This window comes from Salvia splendens, chromosome 6 (assembly GCF_004379255.2).
Source record: "Salvia splendens isolate huo1 chromosome 6, SspV2, whole genome shotgun sequence".
In the NCBI taxonomy this organism is placed as follows: Eukaryota; Viridiplantae; Streptophyta; class Magnoliopsida; order Lamiales; family Lamiaceae; genus Salvia; species Salvia splendens.
This window is the reverse complement of record NC_056037.1, coordinates 29,226,774-29,253,627: the sequence shown is the minus strand read 5'-3', so window position 1 is coordinate 29,253,627 and position 26,854 is coordinate 29,226,774. Positions and strand designations below refer to the sequence as shown.

Below are 26,854 nucleotides of genomic sequence, written 5' to 3'. Positions count from 1 at the left end.
TTAATTCAATATTAAAAGTAAAAAAAAATTACTCCTTTTTTCTAATATCAACACGTATACTATGTATTTTACCGAGAAACATGATAAGTTTAAACATCACCTCCAGTTACTCGTAGCAGTAGTAGTACTAGTATTAAATATCAGTGGACGATTATGCCCCTATCTTGTCCTTTTTTGGCCCCCTTCAATAAAAGATGTTTGGCTGCAATTTTGATTTGTAGAATTATGAGGGTGGCTTCTAAAACTAATACTCCTTTTGTTCCATAAAAATATGGGCAGATGAAATGACACGTGAATTAAAATAAAAATGGTAATATAAGAAAGATGAGAAGAATGATATGGTAAATTAAGAGAGAGGAGGAGAATGGTGGTTCAAGTAGAGTTAGTGGATAGTAAAACCTACATTATTAAATTGATATAACTTTCTAAAAATGGATGTACATATTTTTGTAGGACGGACAAAAATGGAAAGCGTACATATTTTTATGGGACGGAGAGAGGAGTATTTACGCTATTTCACAAGCCATTAACCCTTCTCATTATTTGGAAAATCACATTATTTATAGAAATATAAAATTCAGAAATCAAAAGACATTAACTATATAAAATCATAGCGTCAAGTTTTTACCAATAATAAAACGGAAACCATAGAGGGACATTATCGTCAATAGGAATTTAGCCTCCATTGATAGTAGAGAAGAGAGTTGAAAAAACGATAAGATAAAAAAAATATTTGTATGTTATTTTGGGAAAAATGAAGCTTTCATTGCACACCTCTCTTCTCTCGAGTCTGAGCAATCGACCGTTTATATTGTCAGAGCACACCTTCCTTGCCTCAAATCACATAGCCAAAGCTTGAGAGTTGAGCTGTGAGAGAGAGAGAGATGTTTTACTCTCAGTTGCTGCTGTCGAAGAAGGGGGCGTTAGGCATCATTTGGATGGCCGCTCATTGCCATAAACGAATTAAGAAGGATCAAGTTCACCACACCCACATTCCTTCTTCTGTCGGTCTGTCTCTCTCTCTCTTCATCTTCATCTTCATCTTCATCTTCATATTCACTGAGAAATAATGTAGTATTATCTCTATTTTAATTTATTTTTGTTATTGTTTTTGCCGCCTGGTTAGCCCGTTTTTGCTGTGGTTGCAATTCTGTGCGTTTTTACTGCAAATAACTAATTATTTCTAGAATTTTATGGATTATTTTCACGTTTCAAAAGCTATTTCTCGTTTGCCCTTTCAATGGTTCAAGGGGTTTTTTCTTGCTTACTTCATTTTACAAGTTATTTTAGTTCTGCTACTATTAATTAGAAACAACAAAATTGAAATGCTGCATATGTATGGAGGTTTTGTGGAAAAGTATGTAGTTGTTAATGCAGCTGGTAGTTTTAAGCATAAGCTATTAGTACTAGTGAAATTGCAGCAGATGCGTTATGAAAAATTTTATGAGATTTGATGGAACTAACCTATTTTGCTATAATTGTCTTCAACAGATAAGATCCTGGATGATGGAGTTCCGGTGGTCACTCATAGAATTTTAGCCTTCCTTCTTCTAGGCATTGTGAGAATCTACTCCAAGAAAGTTGAGTATCTACTTAATGACTGTCATGAAATTCTCAACAGGCTGTGTACCTTTAAGACCGGGAAAAGTGCACAAGCTGAAGCAGGTGTCGGCATCTCTCGCCCTCAGGGACCTTCTCACTCGATTACTCTGCCCGCGAGATTTGAACTTGATACATTTGATCTTGGTCTAGATCAAGATGCAATGGGGTGAGCTTCATGCCTGATATGATTCCTATATAAGTTGTGGTTTTGTGTGGTTCTTTATATTTCTTCTTGTTATGTTTGGTTATGCAGTGGGAAAGTGAGATCACATGAACAAGAGATGCATGCAGGTATGATGTTTTTGCTTTCACTACAATGGTTTTATGCGTCTGTTTTGGCACAACTTAGCATCTAATTTTGTAGATGGGTGCGGAAAAGTCTCTCGTAGATCTGGCTCATTTCGCAAGGTGTGTATTTTTGGTTCCACTTTTTATCCCCTTTACTTCCTGTGGAAGTGATGTAGTTGTAGCAAATCAACAAAGAAGCAGAAAAAATAGGCTTCGTGAAGTGATTCAGTGACAGTTTTTATTATGATATTGTTTGGCTGATAGTCCTCCAACAAAATTTGTACAGGATATTGTTCCACTTTCTGAAGCTTACTCATCTACTCACACACCGCCCAGAGAGTATGTATGCAAGATCTGTTACTTTTGCATACGTACACATATATACATGAAAACTTAGTAACATACCTTATCTCTTGACTGGTGCAGTGTGTTTGAAGCCCATCAGGAACAGGACTTGTCTGTGAAGTCATCAAGTAATGCAAACATTTCTTTAGCTGGTGTTGAGGTACTTCGTCGAGCACGTCGTTCTTTAGAAGATTGTGTGGATCCAATTCAGTTGGATGAGACTGAAAATGAACAAATGCATAACAAGCTATCCATCAAGGATTGCAAGAGTTGTCCAACAAATGAGGCAGATTCTGATTCTGCTGCTGCTGTTCGTCTATTAAATAGTAGGAATCATTCTTTACCAAGTTCAGGCATTGAACTCATGGTACTAGATGATGCTGAAAAGGAGCAACTGAACAATAGGGCATCTCATGAGAGTGCCAGCCCAAATACCAAGGGACGGAGTCAAGAAGAACAAATGCATGCTTATTTATCTGACAAGGATCTAAGGACTAATATCCATTGGCCGACTAACAGTATGGAGTCTGATTTTGTTGTGCGTCTATCCAATAATGCTATCTTTCCCTTACCAAGTTTGGAGATGCTTCGTGGGACTGTGTTTACTTTGGAAGATCGCCTTGAACCAATGGTGTTGGATGAAGCTGAAGAAGAGCAATTGTATGACAGGCCATCTAATAAAAGTACAAGTTCAAATTTCCTGGTGCCAATTCAAGATGTGGAATTGAATTCTGCTGTGAATCCAATACATGAAGGAAGCAATCCTGTAGAAAACTTGGAAATACTTGATGAAAGCAATTTCTCTATGGAACATTTATCTGGTTTAATGCTATTGAACTTGGCTGAAAAGAAAGATGACCATGATAAACCAACACTTGAAGAGGATGTCGCTGAAGAGAAGCGCATGGACCATCTGCCTACTCAGTTGAGTTTTCAAGAACATTTAGACCAAGTTTCCAGTGAAGCAGTTGATAATGCAGGGAAAGTGGGTCCGGAACTAGAGGTGATTCCCCAGGAAAGTGTAAAATGCCATAAACCAGAAAGTGTTCATGTGTCTATTCTAACTCCTCAACCTAAGCTTCCAGGTAATATCACATTCTGACTACATTACACTTTCCATTTTTGTGCCAATGTACTCTCAGTCTTTCTGTCGACACCTCCTAAATCTTACTGATATATTATTCCATGCCTACCAAACTCTTTCTCTGGTTGTATTTTGTATCATGAGTGACTTCTATCCTTGTTTTGTTTGTATAGCAGCAGATGTTGGCACTGTGGGAGTTGCAGCTGTTCAGACTCCTGGCAGAAAGGAAAGTGCAACGATTCTTAAAAAGCGGAAGGCATTGGTGGATGTGGGCACAGTGGTGCCTAATAAGTATGTGATTGATTTTCTCTTTTGATTCTTTGGTATTACTGAGTAAAACATACTATATCATAAGACATGTGTTGAGAAAGTCCTAAGACGTAAGAACAGTCTCTGTTGACTTGGTGGTTCTTAATTGAGATGAATTTCTTGTAGTTATAAAAATTTGATGCGAGTATATTGCTCTTCATCTTGAAGGGTATTGAAGAGATGGATACAAGAAGATCCAATTGACCTAAAACGTGAGAGAAAGAATATTCCTCACACTCGGTTACAAGCCTGGAGATCTCATAAAAGTTGTTACACACACAGTTTCCTTGAGCCTTTGATTCCCTGTGAGTGTACTCATAGTCATCTAGGATTCAGCTTCAACAAGTAAAAGATTTTCCGCCACCTTGAATATTTTTTCCTTTCCTACTCAGGTGTCTCAGTAAATCTCTGTTACAACAGCTGCTATGAACTAGAAACTTTATCTGTGAAACCATCTGTTGACCAAGATGGTCTCAAAGCTCCTACAACGCATGGTGCTCAAGAACAGATTCCAGACATCAGATCTCCTATCACAGAAGAGTCTCCCACACAAACTCCAGTTGTCAGTTCTCCAGTTACAGATTTACTGAGTGGGCAAACTGCTGTCACGCCCCTGGTTTTAGAAAAGCCTCCTGAACTAGCTCCACCTATCAGATCTCCGGTTGCAGAAGATTTTCAGGACCAAATTCCGATCGCTCCTGCAACACCTGTTGCTTACTTTAACTTGTTGAGATCACACGAAGCTGAAACAGTTGCCGCTGATTCAGACATCTTGGAAACTTCCTCATCCCTTGAAAGCATAGAGAAGTGTACATCTTCAAGCGAACAACTTGAACTGGACGCTTTGTTTCAGGTGGTAGTCGTGTATTCTGTATCACAGTTTGCATTTTGATTTCGGTGGTTGATTTCAAATGCAAAATAAAACTTGGCAGCATAGTAGTTGGTCACTAAATACATCCATTGATGGCTATAATGTTTTTCTATCAGGAAACGAGCTCGTTCAGAGGTGATAGCTTGGAGAAAGGTATTTAAGTGCCCAACTTTTATTATGTTCACTAGTGTGCGATAGCAAAATTCTTCATATTGTGATGATTTAACCTTTTCATTTTGCCAACTTCGTATTTCCAGGTGCATTCTCTGCCAGAACAAGGTATAACTTACGTTCTGTCTGGTAAAAGTTGACTGACACGAGGGTGAGTTGTGATGAACTCTTTTTGTATGCAGAGTAATTGGAAGTTATCTTGCTAAGAAGCTCCTGCATAAAAGGACACGAAAAGAGGAAGAAGTATTGAGCTTGTCGCGCTTATTGGCAGGAAAAACGAAGAAAGAGAGCACAATTATGTTCTATGAGATACTGGTAATCCATTCAAGCAATATATATGTATAGCCTTGAGTTATTCTGTGGTATTAATCTATGCCTGCGATATTGAAGGTTTTGAAAACACGGGACTGCATACACGTGCAGCAGGAGAGTGCTTACCACAATATTCTCATGCGCGAGACCCCCAAACTGAGGCAGTGTTTCAAATGAGTACGGAGTAGATGTGCATTTCGTTGTAAATATTTGTAGATAGATGTAGCCTTAGCAAGAAAGTAGGAGCTTAGAACAATTTTCATGTGGTAATGGCTTTTGTTGACTGCTTACTTGTGTTATTTAACTAGGATGGTTCAATATCCATTTGTTTATATTGTGCAGCTCTTCAGTAATTCACACTTAAGAGTAGGCGTGGCACGGTACGGTATACCGTACCGAAAATGTCATACCGCATACCGTATCGCAAATTGCGGTATGAGAAAATGTCATACTTATACCTTACCGATGCGGTATACCGAAAATTCGGTATGTCAATATTTGAAAACCTTTACTTTACCGACATTGCGGTATATCGTACCGTGTTGCCACAAATCAAAGGTATACCGCAAATCATACTTGTTTGATTTATAAATAGTAAATATATTAAATATTATAATTTTATAAATAATAAATATATTGAATATATATAATTATTAACGGTATATATCGCAAAATTACGGTATATTCCGTAATTGCGGTATAATGCGGTATACCGCGGTATATGTAAAATTCATACCTTTGTCGTGCCTTAATCTAACGGTAAGGTATCATACCGTATTGAAAAATGCGGTATACCGAAAATGCGGTATTTTCGGTATTTTTTCGGTACGGTAAGTGCGGTATTTCGGTATATTTTGCCAGCCCTACTTAAGAGCATCCACAATCGAAATAGCTCAGCCATAGCCTAGCCACAAACTCCTCCTGCCACATCAGCAGCACTAAAAATCCTCCTGCCACATCATCAGGACAAGCAACTGGACAAGCAATAGTCCAGCCATAGCCTAGCCACAATAAACAAAATTATAAAAAATAAATAATTAACAATCACACAAAATATGGAATTAAATTTACGACACAGATACGAGAAAATTTAATAATAATATTAAAAATTAAAAAAAGTAAATTAATTAAAAAAAAAGTTAACGACGTGCAGTCCTCTGCGCCCACAACTCTTCAATTAAATCCTTTTGGAGTCGAATATGAGCATCCACTTGCCGCATTTCGGCATGTGCCTTGAGGCGGCCGACTTCATCAGCATCGTCATTGGCCCAACTAGTCAGTTGTACACCTTCATCTTCGACAATCATGTTGTGCAAGATAATACAGGCGTACATTAAAACAAGTGGTGCGAATGAAAATGACGTGCAAATTGTTGGATATTTTAGTGTAATTGGATTAACTTGATTGATCAATATGATCATAATGAGACATCAAATAAGTTGGAAGTGCGGAGTGTACACTTATTTGAATTCGTTATGATTAGGCGGGGGTTCGGAGGCAGCGCCCCCCGAGTAGCGGGTCCAAGGAGTAGCGAGTAGCGGAAATTTCGGAAACATAATTTCCGAAAGTTGAAGGACTAATTTGCAATATTTTGAGATCGAAATATAGACATACAGATCGCATATATATAGTGTTTCGAAATTTTTTTAAAAAAATGTGCTGGTCGATTGTTCGCCGATCGGGAGCCTGCAATGGCGGCCAGCCGATCAGCGAGCGCATCGGCCAGCGCCCAAGGACCGGCGTGCGCTCGCCGTTTTTCTCGCCGATTTGGGGCTCGCCGACTGCAATGGTTCGGCGAGCGCCAGGAATCGGCTAGCCGGTGGGCTCGCCGCCATTGCGGATGCTCTTAACACTTTCAACTGAGTTCATCACAAACTAGTTTCCCAGTGGCAAAATAGTATCCAAGCTAACAAAGAACTAAAGGGAGATAATACCACCATGTCAAAACGCAACTAAACTAGAAAACCCTCAATCACAAATAATTGTTAAATAAGGATAAACATATGGATAAGTGGATACAAGAAGTTTCCCTACACAGTAGCAGAATTACATTTCTAGAGAGAGCATAAAAGAAGCTCCTCTGCAGAGGAAACATGCAAATCAATCACTTGAAGATCCATCATCATCTTCGCGCTCTCTGACAACCCTCTCCAGAAACTTCTTCGTCACTCCGTCAAGAACAGCATCTCTTGATTGCTCTCCACCATGTCCATCGTTCAACACCGGATCTGCCTGACATAGAACTAAGGCTACACCTGAAGACAAATAATACAATTCAATCACATTTTTTACAACTACCATTAAATAAGATTAAACACTTAATCAAGTAATATAATGGTAAAGGGGGTTACTCAACATAGAACAACTAGGGTTAGAATGGCCGACAAACTTATAAATTCAACAGACAACTACTTCTAGTATCCACTGAAGATTTTCCAATAAAATCAGCCAACTACATCACAGAAGACAATATAATGAAGACTAAACTTTTGGGAAGTGACTTATACATAGCAGATGAAAATCTACACTCCAATCTGGATATTCTTGTTAGAACTAGTTTATTCCCTTTTGTTTCCATGTGCTAAGAACACAGTCTTCATGTACAGTTTTTTATTTCACAGATGTTGATTCAATGACTGAAATGTCACATGTCCGTACGTTCAACTCCAATCATCCATGTTAAAAACGGTACTACAGTCTACATGCCCGATAAACAGCTAACAACCGTGGGGAAGAGAAACTCATACATGCCACAACAAAAAGTTGACTAACAAGTTAAACATAACCCAGTGTCCCAAAGCACAGTAAGAGATGACATACTTTCAGAAGTGCACCTCCGCCCGAAACTATGTATCCCAACATGAGTTGCCTTAACAGCACTATTATTGTACACCAGAATTGTGGGAAGATTACGATCAGGATAGTTGGGAATGCACTCCGTTGATATAATTTTAACAAACTTCGTTGCAGGGTATCTTTTCGCCAAATCTTCAAGACATTGCAAAAGCACCCTGCACTCTGGGAATCTGATATAAAAGCACTTGGGGATTAGAAAAATGTGTACTGTGATCAATCTTCATGCGATCAACCAAGACACCAGAACTACTGATGTCAACAACAAGTACTTCTTACCCATCTTTGTAGAGCAAGACGACTACCCAAACATCTTGTGGAGCTTGTGAAACTTCGCGCACAAAATCAGATCCTGAAATTGGAATCACTGAACCAAACTTTGCTACCTTAGATGCTTCCCTCATCTCAACCAACCTTTTCTTCCTATCAAATCAAAATGAAGGAACACTCATAATACTCATTGTCTAGTTCAAATGAAAGAAGTGAACAAAGTAATTTCTTGATTTCAAACAGATAAAGCCATTGGAGTCGTTTGTGAAAACAGAGAACAGTAAATCGAAAGTATAACGAACAATGACTACAATCAAGCCTATTGTGATCCTATTTCAACAGAATGTATCAAAAAGGGGGGAAAACAATCACATTTACATTTCAATCACCATATAACATTCAATCTATGAAATTAACTGCCAAATTGCAGAAACATTGTATCGATCGCTGAATATGTCCTCTCAAATCAGCTAAATCAATTTGTAGACCAAGTGATTAGCAACCGATTTGCAGGAAACAATCATTCAAGTTCTACAAAAAGAGAAATTGAATACCTGTATTCCTCAAGAAAGCGATCATCGTCGAGATCATCCTCGAGATCTTCAAGCTCCTCCTCGGTTCTGCCATCGATCCAGGTCCGATCCTTGGGCTTTGAATCCTCGTCCTCAGCTGGGGAGAAAGACGGAGGCTTGAACACCGGTGGCTTCTCCGGAAGATTCCCGAGCTTTCTCTGAATATCGTCCCATTGAGTGGAAGTTCCTTCCAGATCCTTGTAAACAAAATGGTAATCCGCCATTGATGTCGATCTTTGCAGTTGCCCATTCAATCTGTTTCGACCAATTTATACCATTTTCGTTTCCATCTCGGCCCAATCATTCCATATTTCTACTTGGCCCAATCTTTCAAATGGACAATTTGGCCCATTCAATTACTCTATGATTGTGTTTTTGTGAAATCGGGTCCAAATTTAAGGTAGGTAATTTAGTTATTTGATAAATATTGGGAGAGAAATTAAAAAATAAAAGAAATAAAAAAAATAAAAGTAAAAATATCTTATTATGAAAAAATTGCATGCCCCAATTTCTTATTCAGAATATCAGTCAATTTAATTCCAAATTTTGAAAGATCAGCAAATTGAGATTGAGATCCTTACTGACACAATGGTAACAGTATTTTTTCATGAGCTAATGCTATAATCATAGCCGTTCTCTATTCTTTTATGACATAATTTGTCTTCATTAATCAGTTAAATTCTTAAAAATAATATATAAAAATTAAGTCTTACAGAATAAGTCTAAAAATAATAAACTAATCTAAATACTATAAAAAGAAAAAAAAATCACCAATTGATACTGTTGTTTTGTCAAAGACACAAACTGATATCGATTATAAATAAATAATTTTTAAAAAATAGGTTAGTGGAGTTTATAAGCTCAAATTTAGCATAAAGTTGAAATCATACCCTAATTTTTATCTGAATTAAATTTTCGATACAAAATTCAAATAAGCTGGATTTAGGCATAAATAGAAAATTATCGAAGTTCGTTTTTCCTTAAAACGCGCTTTTGGAAATGATATTAGCGTTTTTAATTGAACTGAGGTGGCATAGCTACTAGAAGAACGAGCTTGCAGTCCACCTTCAACTCCTCCTCTTCTGGAAACCGCCGGAGATCATAAACTCCGGCCGTTCAATTTCTCAACTTCTCTTCCAGATAATGAGGCGCCGCCTAATCAAACTCCTATCACTTCAATTTGAGTAATTCGCCACCAGTTCAAAGTTCCGAACCTAGAAAATGGACATCCTATTTGCTCAGATCCAAGCGGACCTCCGCTCCAACGATGCGCTCCGCCAGTCCGGAGCATTACTCCAAGCACTCCAACAGTCCGCCGCCGGAAGAGATATCTCGGTGCTCGCCAAATCCGCCGTTGAGGAGATAGTCGCCTCGCCTGCCTCCGCCGTCTCCAAAAAGCTCGCCTTCGACCTAATCCGATCCACTCGCCTCACTCCAGATCTCTGGGAAACCGTGTGCTCCGGCGTCCGGAAGGATCTCGATTTCCCCGATCCCGATGTCACCGCTGCCGCCGTCTCAATTCTCGCCGCCGTCCCCTCCTACCGCCTCGGCAAGCTCATTAACGACTGCCACAAGGAGATCTCGGCTTGCTTTGATTCGCCCAGCGATAATCTGCGGTTTTCGATTACGGAAACACTGGGCTGCATCCTCGCGCGTGATGATCTCGTGACCTTGTGTGAGAACAATATCAACTTGCTCGATCGCGTCTCCAATTGGTGGAACCGGATGGCGCAGAACATGCTTGATAAGTCTGATTCTGTTTCGAAGGTCGCCTTTGAATCCATTGGGAAACTGTTTCAGGAATTTGAATCGAAGAAGATGAGTCGTCTAGCTGGAGATAAGTTAGTTGACACTGAAAATTCTGTAGCAATTCGATCGAATTGGATTTCTTCGATGGTTGATTTTGTTTGGAAGAAAAGAAGTGCATTGATGTCTCGCTCGGTAATCCTCCCTATTGAGAGTTTTAGAGCGACTGTTTTTCCGCTAGTTTATGCGGTGAAAGCAGTGGCTTCAGGATCGATAGAGGTGATCAAGAAGCTATCAATGTCATCAAAGAATAGAAGTGACACAAACTCAGATTCAGCAAATACAGAGAGATTTGTGGGAGTATCTGATGTGGTGTCGCATTTGGCACCTTTTCTGGCATCATCGCTGGATCCTGCCTTGATATTTGAAGTGGGGATTAATATGTTATACTTAGCTGATGTTCCTGGAGGGAAGCCTGAGTGGGCCTCCGCCTCAACTATTGCAATTCTTACTCTTTGGGACAGACAAGAGTATTCCTCTGCCCGCGAGAGCATTGTTCGAGCTGTCGTAACTAATCTACATCTCCTTGACCTAAGCATGCAGGTCTGTTTCCTGATTGGTATTCATTATTCAGATCTGATGCGGATTCTCAACGTGTGTATGTTTTGGTGCTGTTGCTACGTATGCAGATTTCTTGTTTTGAAATGATTGATGATTTTATAATACTAGCGGTTTCCTGTTGCAATTGTTCTGAGGAATGTTAGGAATTTAGATATTTCCTAATGCCACTTTTAAACTAGAGGACAAGAGATTAGTATGGCTTGAGGTACTGAAAAGTTGATTCACTAATTTTCTTTCACCAACCTTCTTTGTGGGAGCATCACATGATTCCATGTTTCTGAATCACAGCTAGAGTGTTCTCCTATTCTTGATATTGATGCTTATACTTTAGATCAGATGGAGGATATGATATAATAACCAGTTTTGATGTGCCATTGCTCCTCGGTGCAGGTTTCATTGTTTAAAAGGCTGCTTGTTATGGTCAGGAACTTGAGGGCAGATCTGGACCGATGCATGCTTTGGCATGTATTTGTCGTACTGCTCTTTGTGTAGATCTGTTTGCAAAGGAGAGCGTCCGTCGAGGTCAAAAACCTCTTGGCAGGAACAGCTATTGTCTCACTTTTCAGCAAGATGCTACTGTAAAGGATGGACCTTAACAGGTCACTAGTAAGAGTTTGTTTAGAGAAGAATTAGTTGCCATGCTGGTAGAGAGCTGCTTTCAGCTGTCCTTGCCTTTACCCTGAACAGAAGAGTTCGGGCATGGAGAGCAGGGTAATCGGTGCCCTAGCTTATGAACTGGTTATGGTGCTTTAAATTGGACAGAGCCAGCTTTGAAGTGGTGGAAGTGTGCAGACCATGTGTTTAAATGGGATTGCGATGGCAGAACATATGCAATTGATTGCTATCTTAAAATTGCTTGTTAGGCCTTTTCCATATTTATGACACAAGAGGAGGTATTAAAAGGGTCAAAGATGGGGCATCTCAAGATCAGATATTGAATGAGACGAGGGTTTGCAAAATTTGCAACGGGAAATTGTCAAAGATCTCAGCGAGGTTTGTAATGTTTTCCAAGTTCCTTTAACGTAATGTTGTGAAGTTTATAGTTGAAAGCATATACTGAATCTGCATGCTAGTACCTTACGATCTACCAATTTGTTACTATATTGTTTCTAGAAGGTATCATCTGGTTTGTTCACGGTTTTCTGCTGTATTACATATTCCTTCCCTCCCTGTCCGTTGTTCTTTATTAAAAGCTTTGTTCTGATAGATAATCAATGCATGCATATCCATTATATTCCTAGTGTTTATAACTGTAGCTATATCTAATAGTATACTTGTTGAATTTTTGACGCAATCCTATATCTTTCACTACATTATCCTCATCAAAAGCGTATCTTGTTCAATAATACATCATGTTTGGCAGGTAAACACATCTAGAATATGCAGCCGTTTACTGTGGCAATTTCAGAGCACATTGATTTGGAGGGATTGGACCCACTTCTCGCTGATTGATCCTGAGGACCCATTAAATATCATTATATCTAATATCCATAAAGTCCTATTCAATATAGACTCCTCTGCGAGTACAACAAACCGGCTTCAAAGATGTTCAAGCAATTCTGCTGTGTGCTCAACGTTTGGGATCACGTAATGCCAGGGCTGGGAATTTGTTGACTAAAGAACTTGAAAGACTTTAGGAGCAATCCAGCAGCTGATTCAGTTAATAAGCACCAGTGCCGTTTAATGATCCAGAGAATTAAATATGTTCATAACCACTCCAACGACAAGGTGAGGACTTATGCTACTTATGTAACGAAAGATAGTAGAATGCATGACTATTTGAAAAAATGAATTATGTTGAGAAAGTATATATTTGCAAAATACATATATGCCCTGCTATATATGTCATGCTGCTGTTCAAAATACATAGAAAATGAATAATGTGAGGAATTAAGTGTTTATATTTAGTGAAACTTTTTGCATCAAGAGTTGTGAGCATTTAACTACCCATAGGGCATCTATACATGTCTTGCTGGTGTTCAGCTATATATAGAAAACACACAAGAAATTACTCAGTTAGGAGTTCTCCCAGTTTTCCCTTCATTTCACATTCTTATTATTTTATAAATCTCCATTAGGGCTTACTAAGGATTGCTTCAGCTCTGAATTAAATCAAAGTTGCATTCTGGTATTTCCGATAGTGATTTAACTTAAAACAAGCTAGCAAGCCTAGCATCCTAGACCGCTAAGCTTGCTCTTCACTTCTTGTCTTAGACCAGAGCTTTTCCAATGTTTACCAACACTAGTGAGTGTAGCTTTTCGGCAGCAATACTGTGGGGATTGGGCTTTTCACAGTCCCTCCTTTTTTGGATTGTTAATTACTCATTACGGAAGGTCATCAAAGCCTGCGATGAAAATTCTGGATAGTTGATTGGATAGGAGGAGATTTCTGCCTTTTTGAGGAGAATGTACTTTTGCAAAGGTTGAATAATTCAGGGTGGGGGAAGTTAATTTTCCTCTTCTGCCATTTGGTTTCCCAGAATATACTAAGCGATTCTCGATGGTAGAGAATGTTGTGGATATGCTCTTACAAAACTCCCTAAATTTGTATCTGAGGACTTTCTGTTATGAAAACCTTTTTTCTGATTTGGTTGCCATATGTATTTATGTTTCAGATGGGCTGGAGTTAGTGAAGCCAGAGGAGACTATCCATTCAGCAACCACAAGCTCACTGTTCAGTTCTATGATGCATCTGCAGCTCAGTGACCGGAAACTTGAGGGATTAATCCACTTAAGGCTGTATTCGAACTTGGAGACCTGATCCACGTGAATTTAACTGAGCTGATGACAAAAGGGATTAACTCAAGTTTGATCAAGGTTCCTCCAAATGCATTCACTTTGACTGGTAGCAGTGATCCGTGCTATGTTGAAGGTTATCACTTATCCGATCCAAATGATGGAAGGATTACTCTTCATTTGAAGGTTAGGCCATCTCTTTTTAGTATGCCACTTGTTGTGTTGCCTTACGTACAGCTGCAAGTCCACTCTTTCATTCTTGGACACCTTAGGATTGCGACTTACTAATACTGTGCTCATTGGTTCATTTTAATATGGTTCTCTAGAATGATTAGTGGCTTGCTTGTAGCATCTAATAACTCCCACTCATTTGGCACATATGCACTTCCCACTCCTAAAACTTTCTTTTCTTAGTCCTTTTCCTGAAAATATTCTCTTAAATCCTTTTTGATTTTGACAATTGTTCATTTGAACATTTCAGGCTTTAAACCTTACAGAGATTGAACTAAATCGGGTTGACATTCGGGTTGGACTATCTGGTGGTTTGTACTTCATGAATGGGTCTCCTCAAGCTGTGAGACAATTGCACAATCTTAATTCACAGGTTTGTTTGAATGAGTTACGCTTTGCTAAGTGCTTTTTGAATGATTGAATGCGTATACCTTTCAATGTCACTAGTTCATGAAATCCACTCAAACTTTAGTGAATTGGTTGGCAATAGTTTTTGTTTCCCAGTAACATGTTTAAACGTTCATTGATGTTGTAAAAAGCTAATGTTTCTTATGTTCCATTTAAATCTTAGATAAGAACTTCTTCCCGCACACGAAGTGCAAAATGAGTGAGGAGTTGGGGTTTCAAAACAAAATTCAGTTTTCTTCAATTTGGCCAATATATGTACGTTGTACTTAAAACATCTGAAAGGCCTTCATTTGCATATGTATATTCAGGAGCCAGTAATATGCAGTGTAACTGTTGGTGTTTCGCACTTTGAACGATGTGCCCTTTCTGTCCAAGTCCAGTACTATGGTATTGGTGCTATGGGTGATTATGAAGGGGACTATCCTGAAGAAGATCCACAGATAGTTCGTCAAAAGAGGAATTCAAGGAATGAATTATGGGAGCCGGTCTTGAGATGCCAGCCATACAAAATTCCTCTGACTGAGCTTCTTTTACCTCATAAAATCTCTCCTGTTGAATATTTTCGCTTGTGGCCTAGTTTGCCTGCTATAGTGGAATGCACAGGTACATATACATACGAAGGAAGTGGTTTTAAGGCTACTGCTGCACAGCAATATGGGGAGTCTCCTTTCCTTAGTGGCTTGAAATCTCTCTCTTCCAAGCCTTTCCATAAGTTTGCTCACATATCATCCGGACAGTTGCTGGATTTCAGGTTGGTAGTAATTTTGCAACCACTATGTATCACTTCATGTTCAATCGAACGACATTCATCATCTTCTTGTGTAAATATTGCCTTTGCCTTTGACCATTCTGTTATAATAAGGCATTTACTTAAGTCGGTGAGCTCTTTCTTACACAGCTGTGCTATGCTGCTAAAACATGGTATGGAGGTTTCATCGGCATGATGATCTTTGGTGCTAGTGAGTGAGCAGAAATGTGGACCTTGGCGACGAGACTACTACCATGATATGCAAATTTGTGGTCCGAGCTTCAGATGCGTCCATCACAAGGAGATTGGTTCGGATCTACAAGGGTGGATGGAATGACTTGACAGATGGCACCGTTGAATACATGCCTGAAGATGAAGTGAAAGCAGCTGCAGCAGAGAGGCTGAGAACCTCACTGGAACGGATAGCATTGCTAAAAGCAGCACGCCCCCGCAAAAGCCTGGCACGGAAGAAGAAGAAGAGGAGGAGAAGAAGGAAGAGGAGGCGGTTGGTCAGATGAGGATGAAGAAACAGAGGATAAAGAAAACGGGGAGGAAGGTGGCAAGAAGAGCAAGGGGCCTTCCACGCTGTTAAGCTAACTCCGGAGGAGGTCGAACATCGCGCCCTTCAAGTCGCCGTTCTGCAGGAGTGGCATATGCTGTGCAAGGATAAAAGCACAAAAGTTAACTAGCTCTTGCTCATCTTCATTACTCTCTTTTTTTTTCATTCCAGCCTCTAATTTTGTGTGTGCGTGTGTTATTACTGTTGTATATGTAGCAATAGTTGTATCATTTTTTTTCTTTATTCTTATTTCCCTCGGATTTTGGACACGTTTGATTTCAATGATCAAAAGAGACTATTGTTTCTGGTATTTTGTGATGTTAGTCCAATATTAATTTCTTCAAGTCGAATCAGCAAAATTCGAATCTGATTACAAGATCTTGCAAAAAATTGCCCATACTATAAATTAAATAGGAAATTCGTTTAATATACGTTATTTATTTTGTTTTCTAAATATTTAATTTACAAATTATAATATATTATAAAATTTATAACTTTAAGAAATCTGTGTAAATGTAATGCTAATTTCCATATTTTTATCTCCGGGAGTGTGTTAAAGACAAAGCACCACCTTTCTAAATGCCAAATGCAGAATAAAAAAACTAAACCATTATAAAAGAACATTAATATACTTCATTTTTAGTTTTATTATAGAAAAATTTATATTTTAAGATAATTAAATGATAGTACTATAAAAATGCCAAATGCCGATGAATATGTTTTCATTTTTGTAGTTTGGTTAAAACGTTATCTTGTTACAACAAATCCCATCTGCATGAAAAATGCGTGGGCCATGTCATACCCGCAGAACCCGACCCGATTCCGGATTAGATTTTGCTTCCTTCGCCCTTCTCTCTCTCTCTCTCTCTACTATTGGTCAATCCAAACTCGTCACGAAATATCTTCAACTCAGCCAACTGAGCTCCGTCGGCAATTTCACCACCGCCGTTTCATAATCCCCGATTTCCACTCAGATACATGCATTAATCGATTACCGAATCCATTCTCCATGGATATACTCAAAACCTCGCGCTGCATTCCAACTCCTTTTCGCCCTCCGCCGCTGATTCCCCACTCTCGTCTCGCGAATCCACTTCCTCAGCCTCGGAATTTCAGGAAATGTAGAAATATGTGCGCAGCTTCGAATTCCGACACAATTCTCAAATCGACCGATAATACGAGCAAAGAGGAAGACGGTTACGGCGATTTGAAGACTTGGATGGATAAGAACGGGCTTCCGCCGTGCAAAGTTATGCTCAAGGAAAGGCCTTCTCACGATTCCAACTACCACTCCATTCATTATGTAGCTGCCAGTGAAGATCTCCAGGTCAGCGCTCTGCATTTACTCATTGCACTTATCTCAATTCTTCAATCAAATTGAATTTCTGCCTCGAATTTTAAAAAGGAAAATGAAAATTATTTCGAATTGGCGCTTGATTTTTTCAATGTATCTCCTAGGTCAGCATACTAATTGTTGGGAGATTTGTTTATAATTGCCAGGAAGGTGACGTAGCATTTGTGTACCTAACGCATTGGTGGTGACGCTTGAGAGAGTTTTGGGAAATGAAACTGTCGGTAAGGCCTCGATTTTGTCCTGTTTGAAACTTGAGTAAAACTTGGTAGTATTTGTTTATTAAGCTTTTGAACTCCAAGTTAATGATAGGGATATACAATTTTTTTGATGTTTTGCTGTTGCTTGTTAGTTTTGGCATGAACAACTGATCTTGCATTTGGTATTCACAATTCTTTCTGTCAAACATTGTTCATGCCCATGCCTTCTAATGTTTAATTCCCAGAATAATAGAGGCGAGGTTGTTTTAAGTGTTTAATACTCTTATTTGCTCATCAAGCTTCTTTTTAAGTTGATTTGTTAACTAGAAGATCTTTGGAATATGCAGCTGAACTTCTTACCACGAACAAATTATCAGAGCTAGCCTGCTTGGCACTATATCTAATGTATGAGAAGAAGCAATGTAAAAAGTCTTTCTGGTATCCTTACATTAAAGAACTTGATCGCCAAAGGGGTCGAGGGCAGCTAGCTGTTGAGTCACCACTTTTATGGTCAGAGGCTGAACTGGAGTACCTAACAGGCAGTCCAACAATGGTATCTAAAACTTTGCTTCCCATTGCTTCAAGTTACTGAGACAACTGTTGGTTGTCTACCAAATGTTATCTGTGTGGAAAATTCCAGTTTGAATGTTGTAATGATTCAGGCTGAAATTTTGGGGAGGGCCGAAGGAATAAAGAGAGAATACAATGAGCTTGACACTGTCTGGTTCATGGCTGGCTCATTATTCCAGGCAAGTTTCTGTGACTAAGACACTAGTAAATATTTGTTCATACATATTTCAGTTTTACTTGAATGGAACTAGCTTTGATCGTGAATATTATTGACTTTTTCAGCAATATCCATTTGATATCCCCACAGAGGCTTTCCCTTTTGAGATTTTCAAACAAGCTTTTGTTGCCATTCAATCATGTGTGGTTCATTTGCAGGTTTGTTATGTATACTTTTAACATTCTTTTATTATATTTGTGAACTTTAAAAGTAACACCACTTTCAGATGATTGTGTCATGTAGCATTAGTAGAAATTCTTCAAGTAAGGTACTAAAGTTAATTTTGTATTCCGTTTAACAAGAGAGTCAGTTTGGCGAGGAGATTTGCCTTGGTTCCCTTAGGGCCTCCGCTTTTGTCATATAAAAGCAACCTGCAAAGCAATGTTGACTGCTGTTGATGTGGCTGTGCAACTTATTGTCGATCGTCCCTATAAAGCTGGGGAACCTATTGTCGTCTGGTTATAACTCTCTCTCTCTCTCTCATACACACAAACAGAGAAAAGTAGTGATTGGTTTGGGATGGCTAGTTCCTTGTTTTTAAAAATTCACACATTTCAAAGGGCTTTTCATAATTTCGAGATGGTTTTCTTCATTCCAGGTGTGGGCCGCAGCCCAATTCAAAATTACTAATAAACTATGGTTTGTAGATGATGACAATACTTATGATCGCCTGGTGGTGGAGGTAAAATTTGTGGCTGTTCTTCTATAGACGCAGTTGGTATGAACTATGAATTAATAATCACTAGATTACATTGTTTTGTACCTTAGGCTTCTCTGAATACTGAGGATCCTCAGTATCAGGATAAGAGATTGGCTGCACAAAGAAATGGGAAGTTATCAGTTCAAAGTTTTCAGGTCCAGCTCCTCCAAACTACACTTATGATATCCTTGAAGATTCTGTTTTCAACTGAAATTATACACACGTAAGCAGGTCTCGGTTGGGAAAGAAAGAGAGGCTGTGCTGGACATGCTTCCTTATCTGCGATTGGGATATGTTTATGATCGGTCAGAGATGGAATCTGTTCTATCTTCGCAAGGTCCAATATGTCCGGTAAGCTCAATTCTGTAACTTTTGTTTCTATGTAAAACCAAAGCCAAAAAGCATATGCTCTAAGATATGTCTACTCCTTTTCATCATTTGTATCATGAATTAAAGGTTATGATTTCGCTTCAGAACTTTTTATCCTGATATGTATAGGTGAGTGCTTGTATGGAACGTGCCGTTCTGGATCAACTTGCTGGATATTTTATAAAACGACTTGATGGTTATCCTACTACACTAAGTGAAGATGAAATCTTGGTAACTACAAATTAACTTCTCTAATCAGTTATGCAGCTTTAGTTTTTCTTTTCTCTGTTCTGTGCTTGCTCCAGTTGACATCTTTGAGTCAAATAGCTTGCAGATAGTAACTTGAATCCGAAACGGCGAGTAGCAACTCAACTTGTAAGGTTGGAGAAGAAAATGCTAATAGCTTGCCTACAGGCAACAGTAGATCTAATGGAACATTTACCTGATGACTCTGTATCCCCATGTCCTGCTCCTTATGCCCCAACCCTCAAATGGTCTCTCTCTCTCTCTCTTGTAAATTTATAATGTATTATATACTTATTGTGTCTTTCATGTCATATTTTAACTAAATTGGTCATTTTGCAGAGCCTGAGTCTCCAGTTGTTAATTTTGCTGCTCGCATCCACTTGTGATATTGTTTTGAATTCGCCTGTATTGAGGAGGTTAGTGTTCTTCATATATTTGTTGACTCTTATTTGTGCAAATAGAAGGAGAGCTACTACGTTTGATAATTTATATATGTTCTAGGATTTGAAATTTATATAGACGTGGTTGGTTTTATAATCCATGAATTTGTGAACATTAAAATTGTAAATGTTTTGCATTAAATGAAGTAGTATGTTTATTTGAATGGCACAGGAGTGAGATCAACGAGCAAGTCATTGGCATTACTGATTGAATGCGTGTAAGTGAAATGGGAATAAGGCACAAAATGCATCACATTATAAGTGGGATATTGTCGCAAACGCTAGTAATTAGTGGTGTTTTGTAATGCTTTTTTTTTGTTACTAGCATGATAAAAAAAAGATCAAAATTTCATCAGTTAGTAGTACAAATGAGGTTGATGTTTGGAATGCATGAGAAATATCCTGGCCTATTTTCCTGTGTGAGAAACTCAACTTAGTTCTCAACATTTGAGCAAATGAGTTTCTTTTGTTCTGGATTATATGTCTCTGTCTTTGTCTCTATACCCAGATGTGAAATATACAACACAACCATCCATCCATCCCAAAAACTACCCAACGCAGCCTTACCCGGTAAGGCTGCCCTCCCCATTGCTGACTAAATTCACACTTGTATTGCATACTAGAGTCAACTCGTTTAGAGCTCAATTTCATTCAACTCTTCCACTAGGAGGATCATCATCGGTGCTTCTTCTTCATTCCTCCCTTTATGATGATCCAAGATGGCCCTCCTTAAAGTTGGAACGAAGAACCAATTTGGATAATTGGATCATGAATAGATTGTCCAGATTTATGGTCGTCCCGATATCAGTGTTCAGTATCAGTTCAGAGGTATAATTGGAAGACAAAATATAGGTGACAGTTAATTAAAGCCGACCACTTTCTCTCCTAAAAAAATCTCTCAACTTGTAGTTCACATAACTATATTGACTTCATGTAATGATCATTCAAATTGCATATGTTCAGACTGATAAATTTGATAGTACTATTGTTATGCATTTCCGGAAAGCAATCAAAATACTTGAAAACTGATATTGATGTTAATATGATTATTCTGCTTTTCAATTATATGAATATGATATGTTAAAAACTGATATGTTTTCGAATGTAAAACATATAAAAAAAACATGTTCATTACATGTTTTACACTTTCAGTCCTCTTTTATTGCTTATAGCATCATAATCCAAAATCAAGATCAAATCTCCACCATTAGATTTCAAAATGAGTGGATGAGATTAAATCTTACGAATTTCAATAAATAGTAGACAAAATATCAACAAAAGGGTAAGATCGTCATTCTATTATCATATCATAATTTTCGTATTTTTTTTATATCAACATAGTGTATTACAAATATCAATACAGTGACATGAGTATTTCAACACAGTTTTATTGAGATTTTACATGCATTATGTTGAGATTTTACATGCATTATATATGAGATTTTTTTGATGTATTTGTTGATAAAAATCTGCTTATCAACATATATGAAAACTGAAATAAAAATCATCAAATTCCATCATCTGAACGTCGTCGGAACCTATGCAATTGAGATTTCGTTAGAATCCTTATAAAATTACCTCTAAATTGATATATTTTTTGCGAAAAAATAATTGAAATCGGGTGAGTTACGAAAATTTAAAGATTTAAGATAATTTTAATATGAGAGAATTGACCTTAATACCCTTTAATTTTATTTAATAAATTTTTAAATTTAAAATATAATCTACTTCGTATTATATCAACAACTAGATCTTCTAAGGGCATTCACAGTGGTGTGGATGTCCCGGCGGACATCCCAAAAACACATCCTGCCACGTCATACGGACTTCCAACTGTGGATGCCACGTCATACGGACATCCCACTGCACAGGGGCGGACATCCCCAAGGACATCCCGACTGACTTCCCACATTAAAAAAAATCACAAATTCACCAATTTAACAATTTACGGAATTAAGCAATTTACGGAAGAAAAATTCAAAACGAATACAGAATAAAATTTTCATTAATTAAAAAAAAGAAAAGTACATTTCACCAAAATAAAAAAAAATAAATTTCAACAATTAAAAACTCCATCAACGACGACCCTTCCGTTGCCTTACTTCTTCAATTATATCGTTCTGGAGTCGAACATGGGCTTGTTTTTGGCACATGTCGGCGAATGCACGGACTCGTTCAACATCGTCATGGGTTATCCCCATGCGTACATTGTCAGTGGCCACGCCGTGGCTTGGACCCGTAGTCGTAGCATCATCGTTGGCCCAATCGGTCAGCGATGAGCCTTCATCTTCAACAATCATGTTGCGCATGATAATACATGCGTACATGATGTCGGCGATGCTGTCAACATACCACAACTGTGATGGACCCTTTACTGCCGCCCATCGAGACTAGAGCACACCAAATGCCCGCTCCACATCCTTGCGCGCTGTCTCCTGACGTTGCGCAAAGTATATCTTCTTTTCATCCGTTGGACATCTGATCGTCTTCACAAAGACGAGCCACATCGGGTATATCCCATCCGCCAAATAATAGCCCATACTGTGCTGGTTGCCGTTGGCGACGAAACTGACGGCCGGACCGACGCCCATGCACTGGTCGTTGAAGAGGAGCGACGACTAGAGGACGTTGATGTCGTTGTTAGACCCGGCTACTCCAGAATAGGCATGCCAAATCCACAGTCGGTAGTCAGCTTCTGCTTCAAGGATCATCGTGGGATTCTTGGCCTTGAAACCAGTAGTGTACATCCCTTTCTAGGTTGCGGGGCAGTTCGTCCATTCCCAGTGCATACAATCTATGCTGCCTAACATCCCCGGAAACCCGTGCTGATTCTCATGCATATCCAGCAGAGCCTGACAATCTTCGGGGTAGGCTTCCGAAGATACCTATCCCCGAATATCTCCCTAATGCCCTGACAAAAATACTTCAGGCAGTCGCGGGCAGTCGTCTCGCCGATGTGGAGGTACTCGTCGAACATGTCGACCGCACCTCCGTATGCCAACTGCCTAATTGCGGCAGTGCACTTCTGAATCGGCGTGTGGCCTGGTTTACCAGCCGCATCCTCCCACACCCTAAAATACCCGTATCGACGCTCCAAAGCGCTCACGATACGCAGAAAGAGTGGACGATGCATCCTAAACCGTCGTCGGAATATGTTCTCCCCAAACCGTGGCTCCGGCGCAAAGTAATCCTCGTACAACCGACTGTGGACAGCGAAGTGATCCCGGGGCACTATAGTGCGACGATGGATGGGTCGAGGCACCGCCGGCGCCGAGGCCGCTTGTTCCTCCCTCTCCGTGGCCTCCCGCACACGTGCTTGTATCATCCGCATCATGTGTTCATAATGCCCACCACCACCACTACCACTACCACCACCACTACCACTACCAGACATTACAGAAATATAAAAGAAATTTAGAGAGAGGGAAACTTGTTAAAACAAGTGGTGCGAATGAAATGAAATGCAACGAGACGTATTTATAGAATTTTTTTCAAAAAAGAATACTACAAAAATCGGGAATCCCGCGCCGACGTCCGTGGGAGTCAACGCAATGGCGGACGTCCGGACGGACGTCGCGACGGACGTCAGCGGAAAGGCGCGGACATGGGGTGTCTGTATCCCCTGAACAGTTGCACAATGGCGGACGTCCCGCGCAGACGTCGCGCACACCGGTCTGACATCCGAGCGGAAGTCCGCCATTACGGATGCTCTAATCTAATGATTAAAAATTGATCTTAATTTTATATTGCTAATTAATTAGCAATTGATCACGTCCCGTCACTATAAAAAAGAAGTGTCAGTTTATTATTTGTAACACTAACTCGAATATTGAAATAATTGAATAAGTGATACTCGTATTTTATTTGAACACGTTTTTATTTATTTCCTAGGACGTGATATCGGGGCAACCTTTTTTTCTTTACAAATCCTAACATCACGCAAACAAACTAATAAACTTAAAATATTTACCTACAATGTTAGTGAGTTGATCCCTCTGCAGCTGCATGTTTGATGTGGTGAGATTACAACACTAAGATTTGTAGAGTACTTGTGATAACACTAAATGAATAAGCTCATATATTTATATGAATTATAGATTTTCAACTAATAATACCTGATCATCATTCCTCCTATTCTTATATGCATATACGTATCAGCATCCAAATCCACGTTAGCAAGTCTCAGATTCCCAACTTATATCAGAACTCCACTAAATCATAGTACAACAAAGTCTATTTCATAAAACAATATCTGAATTTTCATTTTATATCACGCATAAGTATAACCACATATGCTAATGCACACATTATTATAAATAGTTACATATATTATCTTAGATATTATCACATATTTGCACTAAGTGTGCTTAGTGAAAAACATGGGTACACGGACTAAGCAAATGCATCCACGTTAGGCCCGATTGAATCCTCCCATCCTACTATATACTCACATAGCATTTCTTGCCGTCATACTATGTCACATAACATTTCCTCTATATCATATAATGATACAGACTAAACGGTAAAACTCATCCCAAAAGATTAGTCTATTAAGAGAGAAAGCCTATTTAGTCTATATACTCCACACCAGTTATTCTCACAATCGATGTGGGAATTGAGTCCGTAACATTCGACCCTCCTTTAAAGGCCAACGTCCTCGTTGGTCACAGCTGATTCTTTGCCAGGCCACCACTCCGAGTTCTCGTTGGTCATGGCAGATTCTTTGCCCGGCCATCACTCTGTAAGTCACAACTCCGAGTCGGCTCCAAACGTATGTGTTGGTCACGACGAGTTCGTTGCTCGGCCACCACTCCGAGCCGTTTAGGCTCTTAATGAAAGCACCAATTGATGCAGACCAAATTGGAGAACTTATCCCAAAAGACTACCCTATCAGAAAAGATAGTCCATTTAGTCTATATACCCCACACCAATTGTTCTCACAATCGATTGTGGAATGGAGTCCGTAACACAACATTTTTTCCTATTACACCATATGGCTCATAACATTCACTGCATCCAATCACACCATATGTCTCATAACATTTTCATCAATCACAAGTATGTTACATGCTCACATCGCATTTCTTCCAATCACATCATATATCACATATCATTTCCTTATATCACACACCTTGTGTCACATAATATTTATCCAATCACACTATATATCACATAACATTTCCTTTTACTGTGACTGATCAAATTCTCTTATTACATCATTATATCATACATTAGTCATACGACATACCAACTACGTCCAATATAAACACATGCATGATGCAAAAAACACAATTACATCCGTTCCACAATAGGAGTCACATTTATTATGGGCACGAGTTTTAAGAAATTTAAAGAATATTGGATCAGAAAAGTTAGTGAAATATGGGCCCATTTTTTATATTTGTTTTATAATAAAAATGTTAGTAAAGTAAGTTAGTGCAATATGAGACCTACTTAGAGCATTCACAATGGGAAGGCCCTCCAACAGCTTTCCCACAGCCTTCCCTAAAATACCTCCTACCACATCATTAAGTCGTCCCAAAAATACCTTCAACCCTCCCATAGCCCTCCAACAGCCTTCCCTACAACCCTCCTATTTTAATTCATTTTAATTTGTTGGTGTTTCATCAAATATATAAAACAATGATTACGAAATTACTTGGGCATAAAAAGAAGGAAACACAAACATACTACATTAAAATAAAAAATAAAAAAATACACTAATTTTTTTTTTAAAATCGCTTTGCAGTCGGATGGCGCGCAATGGGCGCCGAGCAACTGCCAAAGTCACGACACCCTTCCCACCCCATTTTTTCAACGACGAGCGCAGTGGCGCCATCCCGACTGCCGAGGCGCACGGTGGTGGCACGGCCAGCGGCCACTGTGAGTGCTCTTATCATTTATGGTAAAAGTGAAACGTAACTTTTATTGTGGGATAGACTGAAATAACAAAAAGTGACTCTTATTGTGAGACAGAGGTAGTATTTCATATCTCATATCACATAATCGATCAAAGACCAATTCAATCACACATACCACATCAAGCTAATATGTTTGGAGTAATTGTAGAACGAAGGAAGTAATTATTAATTTTAGGATTAAAAGTATGTACTTTTTGAATTCTAATAAAATATTTTTAGGATTGTAATGAATTTAAAATTTTAATTAAATTGAAATAAATAAATTATATAATAAATTTTTTTTAACGATGAAACAAATGGATCCATGAATAGTGAACGAAAGAAGCGGGAGAAGCGTCCGCCCCGGTGCGGATGCTTTTTTTGGGGCGGAAGGGCGATCGGCGACTAGGCGCCGAGGACACGCCGACAGGCGCGCCAGTAGGGGGCGGACAATTTTTTTTAAAAAATTTATTTAATTTACCTATAAATACACCCCATTTCCCTCATTATTTTCACACCATTCCAACTCTTTATTCATACTTTCTCTCACTAAAATTTGTGGATTCCATTGGTATTAAAAATGGACGATTTGTGGAACGCAGTACCACATGGGATACTATTTGTGGACGATTTTCACACCAGAAATCAGCTTCGTAGCCAACGGAACGCAGTACCACTGGGGATACTATTTGGCAGATGGGATATACCCTCGTTGGCCCGTATTCGTCAAGACAGTTCGCCAACTGGTTGGACTGAAGAAACAATATTTTGCGCGAAAACAAGAGGCTGCTAGGAAGGATGTTGAGCGAGCTTTTGGTGTGCTCCAAGCGCGATGGGCCATTATACGGTGCTGATGCACTATTTATTAGCACTAAAAATACCTGCAAGCATACAGGGTAGATCTAGTATAGCTAAAGGTCAGTACCGGATATCGAACACATGGAATAAGATTGCAACTGACTACCATATACTAAGCGCCATATACTATCCAGAGACACGTGATTTTTTTGTTGATTAATTAAACTAGATTGAAAGAAATAAACAAAAAAATGGAAAACATAAAAAGAAATAATACAAAGCAGGCTTAAGAATGTAGAATTTTAGGATCCAAAAACACAATCGACTTCCTTGAATT

At 38.9% G+C, this 26,854-nt stretch overlaps 2 protein-coding genes and 2 pseudogenes across 4 annotated transcripts; 3 read left to right on the top strand and 1 right to left on the bottom strand.

Moving 5' to 3' along the window:
* Positions 1–715: 715 nt before the first annotated feature.
* LOC121809254 (sister chromatid cohesion 1 protein 3-like) lies at positions 716–5,314 on the top strand. Of its 3 annotated transcripts, none has more exons than XM_042209784.1 (13): positions 716–1,008; positions 1,492–1,768; positions 1,856–1,893; positions 1,967–2,010; positions 2,177–2,229; positions 2,317–3,320; positions 3,499–3,610; positions 3,797–3,933; positions 4,021–4,481; positions 4,616–4,652; positions 4,757–4,778; positions 4,853–4,985; positions 5,061–5,314. In XM_042209784.1, exons 1-13 carry the CDS (start codon positions 885–887, stop codon positions 5,157–5,159), a joined length of 2,541 nt encoding a protein of 846 aa, XP_042065718.1. In that variant the 5' UTR covers positions 716–884; the 3' UTR covers positions 5,160–5,314. The 3 variants fall into 3 exon arrangements, with proteins under 3 accessions (XP_042065718.1, XP_042065717.1, XP_042065716.1); XM_042209783.1 differs by having other exon boundaries at positions 3,496–3,610; XM_042209782.1 differs by having other exon boundaries at positions 3,493–3,610.
* Positions 5,315–6,923: 1,609 nt separating this feature from the next.
* LOC121809277 (phosducin-like protein 3) lies at positions 6,924–8,906 on the bottom strand. The gene is made up of 4 exons (XM_042209811.1): positions 8,660–8,906; positions 8,115–8,258; positions 7,803–8,008; positions 6,924–7,237 (listed from the first exon to the last, which is right to left on the bottom strand). The coding sequence occupies exons 1-4, from the start codon at positions 8,899–8,901 to the stop codon at positions 7,083–7,085; spliced, it is 747 nt and encodes a 248-aa protein (XP_042065745.1). The 5' UTR covers positions 8,902–8,906; the 3' UTR covers positions 6,924–7,082.
* Positions 8,907–9,718: 812 nt separating this feature from the next.
* Positions 9,719–16,036, top strand: LOC121809251 (annotated as a pseudogene).
* Positions 16,037–16,570: 534 nt separating this feature from the next.
* Positions 16,571–20,298, top strand: LOC121809262 (annotated as a pseudogene).
* The last annotated feature ends 6,556 nt before the right edge of the window (positions 20,299–26,854 follow it).

Bases quoted from the DNA above. Each gene is read 5' to 3' on its own strand.
- LOC121809254 (XM_042209782.1), top strand. From the start codon at position 885: ATGTTTTACTCTCAGTTGCTGCTGTCGAAGAAGGGGGCGTTAGGCATC. The intron at 3,321-3,492 runs GTAATATCACAT...TTGTTTGTATAG, and splicing joins TCCTCAACCTAAGCTTCCAG to CAGCAGATGTTGGCACTGTG. The intron at 3,611-3,796 runs GTATGTGATTGA...TTCATCTTGAAG, and splicing joins GGCACAGTGGTGCCTAATAA to GGTATTGAAGAGATGGATAC.
- LOC121809277 (XM_042209811.1), bottom strand. From the start codon at position 8,901: ATGGCGGATTACCATTTTGTTTACAAGGATCTGGAAGGAACTTCCACT. The intron at 8,009-8,114 runs GTAAGAAGTACT...CTTTTATATCAG, and splicing joins GTCTTGCTCTACAAAGATGG to ATTCCCAGAGTGCAGGGTGC. The intron at 7,238-7,802 runs GTATGTCATCTC...ATTTGTCTTCAG, and splicing joins GCGGAGGTGCACTTCTGAAA to GTGTAGCCTTAGTTCTATGT.